Raw genomic sequence first — 15609 nt, forward strand, 5'->3', positions numbered from 1 at the left:
TTCAAATCATCAGAAGCTGAGAGAAAGCTTCAGGGGTGCTTCCATATCTCTTGGTTTTTCTAGAAACAGCATGAATTGTTTGTTGTAAATCTTGGTTTGGAGTCTGTTTTCTGAAATAAAGGACTGCCTATTCTCTTTTTTTTTTCCTCTCTAGAAGAATGACCAGTCCTGTACAGAGTATGCACACAGAAAATTACACAATGTTGCTGTGCTGGCTTGAAAATCACACTAGAAAATTTTGGAAGTGAGAGGTTCTTCCTCTTTAGTACCCCTCTTCACTGAGGAATTTAAAGTCTTAGGCAATTAAATGCTGAACTTTAGTTCAAATTTTCAAGTAGTTTGTTTTCAGCTACTGAGGTTTTACTCCAATCCTCAATCAAACATAGGCCAGGAATTTAGTTTTTTCCTCCTGCTTATCCAGATGCAAGTAAAGAAGTAAGATATGTATATAAAAGAGAGGGAACATAAGATAAACTGCTGTGATGACCCATTCAAATAAAAGCTGTGTAGAGAATAAAAGGATTTTTGTTACACTTGGTGATTAGAATTTTTTTGGCAAGTAAAAACAATTAGTTGATGGATCCATATAACAAATTGAAGAACTTTGTAGAATACTCCTGCAGTAAATGCGTATTAGTAAAACATACCAGACAAAATTTTTGCCATAAAAAAAGTTAATTTATACATTTCCCTTCTCTGTATTTAACTTCTTACAATGGTTTTCACAGATTCTTTTACGCTTCATAAAATTATTTTCTTTTGGCACTAAACTGCCCATTTGTACATTAAGTAGAAGGTTTTTAAAATTATTTTATCTTCCTAAATTCAGAATTTAAAATATTCTGTGTAGTTAAATATTGGAATTGCATCATAGCATTAACTGCTGTCTACTTTTGCAAAATCGGACAGAAGTAATTATCATCGTAAAATGGATTCTAAAATCATTGATATGATAATATCTTCTTAGGATAATATTGAACTTTATGACAATAATTAAAAAGCTGGATTTCAGAGTTAAAAACTTCAAATATGTTGCTGTGTTATCAGCAGGTTATGAGAGGATTCTGTATAATCTTGGGGAATATTGGATTAACTGGACACTGAATGTCAATGCAATATAGAATTTGCACAACTGGTGGTTTTTAAAGTTAATATAGACTAATCAAGTGAATTATTTTTGTCAATAGCTGAGGAGTAATTACGACAATCTTACAACAATGCATTATTTTTCCCGGCCCTGGGCAGCTCCGGAGTGGCTCGGGCGCCTCTGCTTCTCGGTGGGACTGGTGCTTGTCGCGATTCCTGGTCGCTTCTGCTGCCGTGCACCGAGGTGGGCTGGCTGCGTTCTGCCGTTGGCGCGAGGGAGGAAATAAAGAGGCGAAGGAATTGTCCAATTCGTCCATGTGGAAGGCTGGAAAGCTTTAATGGCTGCGGGAGCTGTGGTGGAGAAGCTGCAAACCGCCCCCAACTCCGCGTGGACGAAAATGGCAACGGGACCAGGGAGGCACGGGATTTTATAGGGGGCGGGACAAGGAGGGCAGAAGCCCTCTCACCCAATGGGGACAGGCGCCGTGGCAGTGACGTGGACCACGGCGACCAACGGGAAGGTGGCAGGGGCGGACACGGGGCTCTGGGGCGAATAGGGTTGCGGGAACGGGGTGATGGGCACAGAAGTCTTTGGAGTGGACAGGGGGGTGGTTACAGGACTGGCAGGGTGGGCTCCAGTGGTAAGTAACCTTGAGTGGACCACCGCGGGGGGGGGGGGGGGGATGTGGGGGTGCACAGGGGTACACAGAACCAGCTAACTAACACAGGTCAGAACCCCTAATCTGAACCCAAACCCAGGATGCAACAGTAATGAAGAGGCTCATCTTGCCTACTTAAACTGAAATGGAGTTACTGAACTGTATCTTCCTTGTCAGTCCTGGTTGTGTATGAGTGTTCTAGGCACAGCTAGGGAAAGGAAGATTTAAACGATGTTTCTCTGTATTTTCATGTCAGCTGTCATAGAAATGAATGATGTAATAGATCTCTAATCTTCACATCCTAAGCAATCCTTAGATGGTGGTGATCTTGAAAGATTCTTTCCTCTTCTCTTAAGCAATATCTCACAACAGGAGGAATGACTTCATAATGACCTCTTAATTAAAGAATAAAAATTGTTGCTTATTTTAGCATAATACTGCTAATTGTTAAACATCATCCGCTTCAATTGTAAAATTGTTAAGTGAAATCAAAACAGGAGAAGCAGCTGTAAAATTTTGACTCAGCCCTACAAGTGAAACAGGTGATTGACCCAGCCACGTAATGGTAAGTTCTCTTTATTTGAGGGTCAAAGGAAGGATTCTGTTTAGGCTGACTTAGGCATCTTTTCCATTTTCTTGGCTTCACAAGCAAGGCAAAATTTAAAAGTCAGAAGAAGTGGATTTTGTTCCTCAAGATTATGGTTTCAGTAAAATTATTGTGAAGGTATGGATAATTGGAAACATCATAGAAGATGTTTAATACAATCATGTAACATAACTTTCCTTCAGATAAACTGTGAGCATACCTATGAAAGTAAATTTCCAGCAATAGCTATAGTTATGATTGTGTACACTTTCATAGAAAATCCCAGAAACTACAATAACAACTACCCAACATTCTCCTCAAAAAAACAATGAAACAACCAGACAAACTAAAATCAAATCCACATTTCCATTGTATCTTTGCTTGCAGTAAACAAAGTTCAAAAATTTAGATGGAAATATTCCATGAAAGATATTGACTGTAGACATAGAAACTTTTGAAGAACACTGAGATAAAACACTTCCATTAATGAGTTAAAATACCATTTTGAAAAAAAAAAAAAAAAAAGAAGAAAGAAAAAAAAAGATTAGTGAAGAATCTGTTTTCCATCTCTGTATAATTTAACCTGACAAAACTGACTTTTCTCTAGGCTCATATGTATCTTATCACAGTGATAAGGATACCTGTTGGCATTCTGAATATGTTATTAAGCAAACAGTTCCATACAAAATTGCAAGAATCAAATCAGCCAACCATCTGACAATATGGAAAATATCTTTGAACAATGATGATAAATAAGATCCTTGCTGAACCTTTTGACAGCAAAATGATAGATGCCTATGCTGGGCTCCATCTATAGCAAAAGTAGTGACATCAGTATAATACCTAGATCATATATAATGCTGAGTTATAGACTCTCTTTTTACATTTGCCAGTTATGTAGCATTTCACTGTGGGGAGTTAGATACCCTTAAATTATGGTAGGACATTTGGCAAAAACACATTATTTTAATTTTGGGCTTAGGTTTGGTAGGCTGTTTTTTTTTTTTTGTTTTTTTTTTTTTTTTTTTTTTTTTTTTTGTTTTTTTTTTTTTTGGTGGTTTTTTTTTTTTGTTATTGTTTTGTTTGCTTGTTTACTTGTTTTTTGTTTTTTGCTTTTTTTTTTGGCTGATGTATGAGAATTTTTTTAATTGCTCCAGGAAGGTGTAGGAGGATGGATTGTGAGAGAATAGAGATAGTGCTGAAGGCAATCTTACCCCTGAGGAGTTGCAGCTATACTAATTACCAAAGGTAGGAACAGCCTTGCCTTAATAGGTCACAGCCGTGTCCAATAGGGACTGCCCTTAATAGGTCACAGCTATGTCCAATAGGAATGGGTGTTATAAAAAAGTGGGTTAGCTACTTGAGAAGGAGAAAAGGAGTTAGTGTTGTGAGGAGCTGCCTGTGGGAACTCACAGAGAGAAGGTGTGAAAGTTTTACAGTAAGATAACAAACTGGTGATGACAGTTGATTGCTGCCAAGCACTGATGCCAACAATTGGTGGCCTGTTAGGGGGATGGATCGTGACAGGAAGGTGTCTAGTTTAGGACACCAACCAAATGCTGGTGGGCTTCAGAGATTCTGGCTCAGACCTAAGGTGTATGCTCTGCATATCTGTTAATCGACACTGTTTTCTTTCCAGCAGTCCCTGTTGAAATACTTTTAAAGTGAGGGTTTGTGCCATTCAAAGGGTTCATTCATTGCACTGCTAGACATCTTCTAAAGATGAAATTCATTTGGTGCTGTGCTACTTACAACCCTAACCCAGCCAATAGTAAATACAGAATATTGAACATATGCTTTCCTGGCAAGCAGTCAGACTTCTTTAGCAGAAATTCTTTTATGCATACCCTTGCTTTTGAGCTAATGGAATAGTGACAACATGTTTCTTAAAGAAAACCTGTGTATGAGAAAATTGCTTAGACATGCATAGTCTTTTTTCAAGAAGCTGTCAAGGATTTGTATTGGTGGTTGGTGGTATGTTATTAACATGGTTACAAAAATAATCTAAAGGCAGTAGAGCAGAGCTGTTTATACTATTTGTGGTGATATTACCATTACTAATTACATTGTATTGTAATACTTACTGATATAAATCAACTGCTGGCAATGAAAGGATTAGTGTGGGATGGCATAACAAACCAAGATTTTAGACCTTTGAGTTCAGTTTGGCATTATCTTGTTTAATGTGAATGAAATATTTTTGCTATGCAAATTGCTGCAATGACAGCATTATTTTATTGACTTCTGTTTTCAGTTTAGGTCTGGCTTTTGTAGAATCAGAAAAGAGTTTTATAGAGCTTGAAGATTATGTTTTGTTTAAAATGGTAAGTTATGTTTATAAAAAAGCACCAAAGGGAAGGGGTCATTTATTTTTTCTCTATATGGACAGCTTAGGGTACGAATGAGCCTTCAACTCATTAGTCAAGCAAATCTGTTAATTGTATTATTATATATGTAATGGGTTAAACCTCAACACAGCCCCTTCCTCTCCCTCCAGTACTAACATCAATGTAAGAATTAGGATAAAATCTGTGTCATTCAAATAGAAGAGAAAATTGAGATTAGACTTTATAGAAACAAGGTATATGAAGAAATGAATAGGAATTAATATAACAATGTAGGTTCTTTATTTAAATGTTGACAAACTTTATTTTTAGTTTGTGAGAGGGAAAGCTACTAACAGTGGGCTCAGTCAGTGGTATCCTAAGCATTGTACTCAGGGTAGCTTCTGGAGTTTCAAGCATTGCTTTTTTTCTTTGATATCCTGGTGGTCTTCATTAGGACTACTTTATCACTATTCTTTATAGTGGTAAAAATAAACTGATCATATTAATCTCCTGATTTCCTTCCTTCCGTTGTCAGAAGTTTATACTTCTTTTGAATGGCAGCAGTAATTACCTGTATTCCTCTTCCTCAGTGAGAGGGCTGTTGCTCCCTTCTTCATAGAAGAGAATTGATGTGCTGCCCATGCAAATCTTTACCAGAAAGTCTCAATGTATGTGCTTATTTCCAGCATGGATTTATAGGATTGGAGTCAAAGCATTAAATTGCAGGAAAACAACTGGTATGTTGAAATATAGTGCCAATTTCAAAGTTGAATCACATCCACTTTTGAAATTTCAGTAAAATGTAGCTTTTCTTGACTAAGAGTCTTTCCACCATACTAGAGTCCTCTTCTAAGATGTAAAAAATTGTCGTTTGCTTCATAATAGACTGCCTCTGAGAAAAAATGAGGAAGGGGGATTTCTGCTTTTAGAGAAAGATGAAAGATTCTATTCTAATTTTGTTTTTTGTTGGTTGTTTTTTCTGTTTTTGTTTTTAGCATACTGTCACTTAGTATTTAGAAATCTCTGGAGAGTACAAAAAGTGTAATTTTTTTTCCCCATCACATATAATGTGCTAGCTTAATGCTGCAGCTTCTGAACCAATCTGTCCCCTGAATGTTGCTGGGGTGTGTTCATACAACTGACCTTACTGCACTTTCATCTGAAGAAAGTTTCACAGCCATGAGAGGTGATAGATAGGCCCTTATCATCCACTTTTTCCAAAATGTATCCACAGAATAGGTGCAGTGCAAAGAGCCAGTCATTGTTGGTCAGGTAGTGGTTTGGATCTTAGATCTTTTTGACCTTAGAGTTACCAGTAAGTAGTTTACTTGTGTTTCTTCATTGATAAATCACATCTATGTTGAGCCAAATTTAAACCACCAATTTATTTCATGTAGGGATAATCCACATAAGCCTAAATAGTGGTCATCTGTTTCTCAGGAACCACACATTATTCTTTGTCTCAAGTACTTTATCTTTCCTTTGCCCTTGAGTTGAGGGTGGAAGACTTCACAGATGATAATTTAGGCAACACTGGAGAAGCAAACAACCACAGTAATTTGATATTTGTAGGATGATAATATAATTTTTCATGGCTGAAGCCAGTTATAAGCTCTCATCATTAACAGTCAGTCCAGATCCACTTGGGCCATAAAGATTTGCACTGTACTAGAAATACCAAGAAGTATTTAGTTATTAATTTACATTGTCCTTATGCATAGATTGCATCTAGATGTCTGTTCAAAATAAAAGAAGATTCTGCAAAAATTATGTACTCAGTACCTTACATGTGATAAAGTTTTACATCTGTGAAGTGGTCTCACATCAGGAGATCAGCATTAATTAGACATTACATAGACAATAAGTAGAAGACAGCAATGAATTGACAGTAAAATATGAAAGGTGAACTTGATCTTATGTTTGCACTGTCTTTGCAATGTTAATTTCTCCTTATATCTAATTTGAACTATTACTAGTCAACTATCAGAGACTTAATTTTAAAAAGGAACCTGGGATATAGATCTGTGAGGTAATGGTGATCAAGAGATGTGATTCTTATCAGTAAAATTGTTGATAGTGTAAGGTATTGCTAATACAGAAATGTCTGGGGGAAAGCACATGCTTTGGGAATCAAAACTGAATTATGAAACCTCTTTTTGCTTTCTTCTGATTAGGTAGAATTTCTCTGTCATCTCCAAAACATTTGTGTTGCTAGATTTTTTGTGTTCTGTATTCATTGCTAACACAACTATAGGTAGTTTCTAGACTAGGTTTAAAAGGCAAAAGGCAGTGAAAAATGTACTTAAATTCTTTCTCTGACAAAATGTTCATTTGTCTTTCTAAAAACATACTTAATTGCTCACACAGGAAAACGACTGCACATCTTGTGAACCTTTTAGTTCTAACACTGGCATATTCTTACTTTAATTATTCTTCATTCTTTAAAAAAAAAAAATTACAAATTGCTGTTTAAGGTTTTACTTCATCCTTTAGGAAGTGACTGCTCCTGTGTAGGTTTTTATGTTGGTTTCATTTTTGAAAATATGCAAAATTTCTTATCTTTGTAAATTATATAGTTGCTTATTTTTCTTTCTAATTTTTTTTCCTCTTCCATGATGAGAAACTATCACCTGTAGGTATAATTTATTTAATATTTTTGTTTGTTTTCAAGTACTGTAAATTACAGCATTTAAACATAAAGACAAGCTGTAGGCAAAAGAATACCAAAGTAAATTTAAACCTGGCCAGCTGGCAAAGAAGAGAACCCAGTGAATTAATCTGGTGCTGCTTCTTCAACAAAGTGTTTACTGTGAAGGTACTTTATGTGTGTGCATTAATAAAAGTGCAAATCCCTTTATCATCCTTAGAAAATGTCTTCTTTTTTGTCTTCTGCTGGATCCTTCATTTCTTTAATATAATTAAAATATCAGAAGTTCATTATGCTTAAATTTCTCATAAATTGAGGCAATGATACAGAATCTTCATCGATATTACAGCATCCTCACAGGAAGATGTAGTTCTGTGTAAGAATCCATACAGAATTGTATCATTCCTAGACACTATGCTGGTGCAATACAGTCACTCTCAGGCTCTCTAAATGAACAATTAAATGCCGTGGTGTCTTGTTTTCCTATTTATATACACATTACTGTGCCATTGAAAAGAAAAAAAAAAAACAACAAAGGAGATTATCCTTGTTAAGACCTATTAATGATTAGCCATAAATGAGTGTCATAATTTTTCTTGGAGCAATGTTAGTGCCACATCATTTGGCAGATTACAGCATATATTTTTATTTTTATGCAGGAGCCTCCTATTCTATTTCAGTGGGAGAAAGAAGAGGGGTGGGGTATTGATACTACTGTATTAAAGCCATAATAACAGGAAATTCTTTTGAATACAGAATTTTTTGCTAGATTTGCAAAAACCAAGTCTGCGAAATGAAGTGGTTTATTGAGGCATACAAGTAAAGATTTGATTTTATTCCTCTGAGGCATATCAGATATATGTTGCAGGTTGTGTGAGCCTCATTAGGAGAAACAGGCATTGAGCCATAGTCTCTAAACTCGGGTTTTGCTGGGGGTGAGGCACGAGACTGTTCAGAGTCCCATATGTTTTTTTCTATTTGTTTCAGTGAGGTTTGTCTGATTATAAAGTTTATGTGCATTTCAGTTGTGTAATTCTGACAGCTTGATTTCCAAAGAAAATTGTGTAATTTAGACAGCCTAACTTGCTAAGGCACTCTTACAACATCTGTCAGAACTTCTGAAAGAGGCCAAAATTAAGTATTAGGTGTCCAGGTAATCAAGATTCTTCAGAATTGGGGTTTTACTTGTGAAGTTGAGCTAATTTTTGAGGATAACAAAGTGCAGCAGGCTTTCTTCCTGAGGCAAGGTTATGATTTCTAGTGTCTGTATGTTTTAATATATGATCCAAGTGGAAAAGGAGAGGAAAAAGCCTAAGAAGTTTGATTAATGGAAGTAGCTTAGAAAGAACCAAGTATAAGGACTGATCTCAGAGCTCTTAGGCTGGAAAAAATGTCCCATTAATTTTAGTGGGAGTTTTGACTGCACAAGGACTTTCAAGATCAAGTGCTTTCTTGTTCATTAAAGGATAGTAGGTAATTAGAAATAAACCACAGAAAAGATTTTATATAGTACTGCTTTTGTCAGCTGAAAAAATCCATATTATTGTAGGAGTTTTAGGCTAATCTTCTCTCTCCCTTTCTTGCATAAAATGATGACACAGTAGGTTATTTTCATTACTCTTAGAGGTCTCTGCTTCTATCTGTTCGTTTTATTGGGAAAAAGCAGTTGGCAAGTTTTTTTTCTGTTATCTTCCTTGCTGTTGGATTGCAATCTCATCTTTGATGCTGACTTTGTCATTTCCCTCTTCCATCCAAGCTGTTTAGCTCAAGGTATTTCCATAACATTTTTGTTTGTAAATGTGGGATGATAAATGAAATAAAAAGCAAGTGTGCATTTTGGTTGAAAGATTTTGCTGATATCAGCTCATGAAATAGAGAAACAGTTAGAAAGAAAAAGATAAAACCACTTAATTTTACAGAAACAAATCTTGCATGTTTTATAATACCTTAAATTATGTTGACTTTTGAACATCTTTTATTGATGCCTTAGGTTTTAGCTTTTATATTTTTCAGATGCTGTACTGCTTTAGTGTGTAGTTCTGAGCTTCATAATAGGGGATGGTAAGCTCTCTTCATAGAGTAGGTAGACAAATCAATTCCTTTCCTAGCTTGGGACCAAGGACAAATTATCAAAATCTCAGGCCCAAGAGCATAAACAATGCTGGACTGAAGAGAGAAAAACAAGGATGGGACTCCATAACCTAAAGCTATACTTGGACAATTAACTCCAAAATGCTAATGGACCAGAACTTATCAAAGTGTGAGACCTTGTGACCAATCATTCATTTTGTGACTATTTTGGGTTCATCTTGGGTGTAGCCCTGCCTGGGCTCTTGAACTGCCCAAGGTGTATCCATTGAGGCTTTCTAATAAATGCCTTATTCTTTAACTCCATCTAGCCTCTGTTTTTGGTCAGCCTTCACAAGGCATCATTAGGGAAGCCATATATTCTTAAGACCTTGTGAACCCAACCCTATATTTTAAGTGTATGTCAGTCATGAACCATTGCAGGAATCATGGATTTAGATCATCAGCTGATAGGAGTATGTTCTACACTGACCTCAGGGACAAGGGGCTCATCTCCTGTTAGAACTTCATTCTTTGTAATGCTTAAAAATAAGATTTATTTTACGGTTTTTTTACAACTACTTTTTTTCCTCTCCTCTATATCAAAACCTTTTTCCATGCAGCCTCAAGCTGTAATTTATTTGTCTGAAGAGTGTGGTCCAAGTTTAATTGTGATTTGAATTGCCACTGGAGACTGAGAGCAGGGGATTGCTTTCTGTACAGATTTCTATGAGGTGTTGGTGCACCCAGGGAAGTTGTAAAAAAGGATGTGGATATTATGAATCTGTTGCTTCTCTGGTTCTTTTTTCTGTCTCTGCAATATGTAATGATCTTAACCATTCCCGAAAGCATGGGAAAGTGAGAGAGACATATTTCACTTCTGATGTAGCTGTAGCCTACTTTTTTGTAGAAAAAAGGCATTGTATTTTATGATGCCATGAATTTGTCTTTTCAATCTGAAAATTATGTAAGTGAGATTTTATTCCTGCCCATTTTTGTTTTAATTTGATGGTCTCCCTAAGCTTTCAACTACCTAGGGGGGTAAAGAAACATTCATTATTTGTGATAGAAATTTGTCTTGTAATTGCTTTCCAATTATTTTAAGGAAACTACTTATTATTTCTGCAAAAGGTGACATTTCTGTAAAGGTGATTTTTCTGACAAGTAAGGAGGTATTAGGTAATATGGAGTCTATTTTCAAAAACTCAAAAACTTTGATAAAAGTGGATAAAACTGGTCAATGTGCATTCTAAGAGAGAGCTTGGTCCACAGGGACCCCTTCTTTGCTTTTTAACCAGTTCAGTTCCATTGTCTTTGGGTGAATTGCTCTTCATTTGTACTCATGTAAATGAGGAAAACAATCATATGTAAAACATCGCAGAAGGAACAGGCAGATTTTAGAATGAGGCATTCCTAGTGGCTTTACCTTATTGTTAAACTCTCCCTATTAATCTCCATGGATTACATAAGTGCCTTTTCATGCAGAGTGTAAGACTTTGTAACATTTCTGCTTGTGTAAGACCAAATAACATTTCTGGTTGTGTAAAGCATTTTAGTTTTGGGTTTTGTGGGTTGGGTTGTTTTGTGGTTTTTTTTTTCCCCCCAGTTAAAATCTTAAATGACAAAAAGGGACTTCCTGAATTTAGTTGGAAATGTGACTTCAGATATGAGAGGAGAATACTTTTGGTAGATAAAATCCTTAAGATGACTTTCTGCTTTCAAGGGGATTTCTTGAAAAAGCTTTCAGAACTGTGATGCAATTCTCCAAGAACACAGAACTTTTGTGAGATATCCAAGGTACCTGTTGGGAGTACTTTGGAAGAGACATGTGTTTTCCATTGCAAGTAAAAGTACTATTTGATGTAAAGTGTTCTGAGGATTTTGCTCACGATGGAGTGGTAAAGGAGTGGATAAACCATTCTGTACAGAATACTAATATTCTTTCTGAATATGGGGCACAAAGTACTTGTTTGCATTTTGGGCATATTACTCTACAGAGAAAGGATTTGAAATTGTCCAACTTTCTGAAAACATTACTCTTAATGTAATGTTCTCCCTCTGGGAGGGAGATAAGTAGAACAGTGCAAAGGCCTGGTGCTGTGTTGGTTGCTGACTTTCTGACTGTCCTTCTAAGTGCATGTATTGTTTTGGCTTGGATGCTTCAGAACAATTGCAGTAGTTTTCTAAGGGTTAAATAAGAACATCAGCTCCTCTCAGAATAGGCAGATTTGAAGGTTCTGCAAACTTAGTAACCTACTAAACTTTCCCTCCACCATTTTCTTACAGTCATATACACACAGTCTTTACGACTCTAGTCCTTGGAGATGTGATATTTTGGGGTGTGTGAGTATTACACTCAGGAGGGAACCTGAAGTAGTACATAGTGCTATTTATATTCAGCAGTTAGTAACAGAGCATGAACATCCATTAATGTTCCCACATTAAACACAGCTTTAACTGCAGTTTCAAAGATCTGCTGGTTTTGCTTTTTTGAGTCTCAAGGCTGATTAATAATATCTTAATAAAAAGCTTAAGAGTGCATTAAACTAAAAAAGGAGAAAAGTTTCTTATTATGAGACATCTTAGTAGTTCACTAAACAGAACAATAAAAACTCGTCTGAAAATCTGTTGCCTGACTACAACAAAATGTTCAACAATCAGCTTTCAGAAACCATGTTGATGTTTGATGTAGCATTTTAAATGTTACCACCCATATGTTTGGTCACACAAGGCTATGAAGTTTGTGAACCCTCATAAACAGTTATTTGTCTGTCTGCAGTAGAAATTTACTCACATTTTGCTTTCTACAGTACCAATATTGGGCCATATGGGGAGGTGGGTGATCTGAAGATCTGTAGTAAGAATGACACGTCTTTTTTATTTAAATATTATTGCTTTTTAGGCACTGAATTTTGGAGATATGCCGAAGTACTTGTGGGAGATTTGGGTACCTGACAAACCATGGGTGGTAAGATATCAGATCCACTGCAATAAATAAGCATTTAATTTTAAGATAGGTGTTTTTGGGCCCTGCTGTCACTGAATTCAATGGACTGAATTCCTGCAGGGCTCATAAGAAGTGGAGTACTGCAAATGTATGCAAATGTGTTTCCATTCTTTTCTATATCGTCACACTGGTGCAAAGTTGAAGTAATGCCTGTAGTGAACTAAAACTGCGTGGTAGTGTCTGACAGGGGGAAGAAAGAATTTTTTAGCTGAAGTTTATTATAAGCCGTTTCTCTTATCTTTACTCAGACAAGTGAGTGGTTAGTTACTACTTTCAGAGCAATTAATGGCTCACAGCTGGACCTATTGAACAGTACCCTTCTCCAGGCATCCTCTTGAAAGTCTTGTTTAACACTTCCTTCTGGACTCCAACCCACTAAGCCAGGGAAAGTAACAATTTCCTTTTGAGCACCATGTGGATTTCTCAGAAAATGAGTCTGGCAGATGCTGTCTCTCCTCCACCATCAGCGTCAGGAATCAGAGAAGAACCAGACTTCAGTGCTTTTATTTCTAAAGCCCTCCATTAAGGAAGAGCTATAGTCTGTTCAGATATGTACTTTTCTTTTTTTCCAGAAATGCAATCAAATCTGTCAATTTCCACACTGGATTTTTGTGTGAAGTAAAGGACTGTAGAATCTGTCCAGTATATGTATTTTTTAGGAGAGCCTCTTCAAAACTAATACCAGAAAACTCCATGTAGAAGCTCAGAACTTTCTAGTGTTTTAAAGGTTGAAAGCAATAAATGCAGTTTAAATTTAGCTGCATCCTATTATATTTTTAATTACAGTTGTTCAACTATTTAAACTATAAATTTACAGTACAATGTTATTTCCTTTGTAATACAGGCCTTGTTCCCCAAAACTATACACTTTTTGTCACTTCCTTTAAGCTACATCAGAAGAAAATTTCCTGGAAACTGGAGTTTCCTGTATCAGATTATAAATTTAAAACTACATTTTCTAACTACCTACTGGGTGTTTGATTTTTTGGCCTAAATAGTAGGATATGTTAGCTTCAGTGTAGGCATGTCAGAGTTAAGGGGCTTGCTTTAATACTTTTAATGTAAAATAGTCTGAATAAACTTTGTTCAATTTCTATTAGTGTAGTATAAAATTGATCTAGATTAAAGCCTCCTAGATATCTGTCTCCTTTCTAATTATAGAGAATTGAATGATTATAAATTAATTGATTACCGCAAGAATTTTGAAGGAAATTTTCAGTAAAAAAAAAGGCATTAGACACAGTTGAAACCAAGTAATTTAAAGTGAACACAGTAATAAATGGGATTCACAGTTAAGCTAGATGATCATTGTAGGTCCTTTCCAATTGAAATATTTTATTCCATTCTATTTAGTGCACAACACTAGAAATCTATGTGACTATAGCTATTTATAAATTCTTTTTACAGCAATAAATAATGGCTTTCCTCACTGAGGTGGACTCAGGCAATGGAACAACATGTGAGACTAAACATGCACATATGTCCTTAGCTCAGCTTTGGTATATCTCCTTTTGTATTGGTCCTGAGTGCAGTCATTTAGCAGAAACTGCCAAGCCTAATATTTTATTTCATTGTATATTAATTTTAAAATAAAGAGTTGTACTATACTGATTTATTTAAATCTTAGGGCAATATATATATGTAATGCTTCATGATCAAGTCAATTTTTGAGGGCAAGTATATTATTCTATACAGCACATTGTAAAAGCTGGTATCTTAAAAACTACAGATATTAGGGAAATATATTTTAGGAAGGTAGATGTTAATTATCAGAAAGCAAGTATTAAAGTAACTAAACAGGAAGAAAGTTCTAAGCTTTCAAGCTAATTTCTGGAACATTTTATGTAACTCTCAGAATTACTCTAAGAATTATCTTTCTCTAAGAATTATCTTTGTCAGACAATTTTTTTTCCAGCTAGGTTCAATACTTCAAGAGGTTTAAAAAAATGTGTGAAACATTTATTTCCCATTCTTGTTCTAGGTTTTCAAAAATGGAGAATGTTATTCTCTTTACCAACAGATACTGGACATGGAAAGCCTTTGGCTTTTTTTTGTTTTGATAGTTGACAACAATAGTCTGTCTAATCAGTTTAATTAAGGCTTCTTTTCTGTGCCTTTGAATGTTAGGCTTTGAAAAAAATCCTCCAAGCTGTTACTTATGTAAAGTACTTTAGGTGTTCTAGTATATTGTTATCATTTTATTATTGATAGATGTTCACAGTCTGAGAAGTAGCTAAGTAATGTTGATGATCTCTAGAGTGAATGAGGACTGCACATTTTACCATGCATTATTGAGTATGAATAAAGTTGTCTTGTATTCTTGCTTTTTTTAAAAACAGCTGAATTACCTATGAGTACTTTGCACATCTAAATAGCAGCCTCTTTCAAAAGGATTCTTGGCAAAGCAAATATAAATTAACATTGTATCTAATAGAATAAAAAAAAGAGCCTTAAAACAAGTTTCAGACCTAATGGATTTTCTATTTCTTTAAGTTCAATTTCAGTAATTTCAGCCTTTAATATTTGTGGTAGATGTTCCCAAATACTAGATACTGAAGCTTTTAGGTAAGTGTCTCATGTAGGTGATAAGCAGGAGTGCAGACAGCACAATTTTGTGGAGGAACTGGGTTGGGGTGGGATGGATGCCAGAAATTAAACGCTGCACTCAGTGATTAATAATCTAAAATATATTAGATAATCTAATATATTTTGGATGTGGGAGAGATGAGAACACATGGATAGCACTTTGTGTCTGTTATAGAATAAGCTGATTAAAAGACACATTCTCCCTCCCCCACCCACACACACAGACACGCACCAGTTCAAGCTGCATTTTCTTCAGCCCAATTCAGACCAGCATGCAGGGCTACAGGGCACACACTCCAACTGCTAATCCTGGCTGGGCCCTAGCTGTCAACTGGATTCTTGTGTGTGTGGTTCAGGCTTAGTCTTTTGTGGGATGCTGGATGCCCATGGACGTGTTCATTCATAAAGGAGCTATTGTCTAAAGTGTCTGTGGATTTATAAATAATACTGTTGGTGTAAGACACTATAAACCAAGCCAGTGAGCCTGTGGCTTCATTGTTATGTGGCTTCAGGCCAATGTCCTTGATATCATCCATATGTAAGGCCAACTAGCAGTTGTCATGGAGGTTATTATCATTCTGTTCTCCCAGCCCAAATCTGTTACAAAGTGTGAAGTCAGCAACAATTTTGTAACAGAGTTCAGC

General features: G+C 35.9%; 1 protein-coding gene across 3 annotated transcripts in view; it reads left to right on the forward strand.

The window, feature by feature from the left end:
* PCDH9 (protocadherin 9) overlaps nt 1-15609 on the forward strand; it is a 682988-nt gene that overhangs the window by 286154 nt on the left and 381225 nt on the right. For 2 of the 3 annotated variants that reach the window (XM_053968583.1, XM_053968602.1), the window contains exon 3: nt 12275-12340. The exons of the other annotated variant lie outside the window; for it this stretch is intronic. In XM_053968583.1, the coding sequence (XP_053824558.1) occupies nt 12275-12340 (66 nt within the window). The remainder of the gene's footprint in view (nt 1-12274; nt 12341-15609) is intronic. 3 annotated transcript variants of the gene reach the window in all.

This window comes from Vidua chalybeata, chromosome 2 (genome assembly GCF_026979565.1).
Source record: "Vidua chalybeata isolate OUT-0048 chromosome 2, bVidCha1 merged haplotype, whole genome shotgun sequence".
Taxonomy (NCBI): domain Eukaryota; kingdom Metazoa; phylum Chordata; class Aves; order Passeriformes; family Viduidae; genus Vidua; species Vidua chalybeata.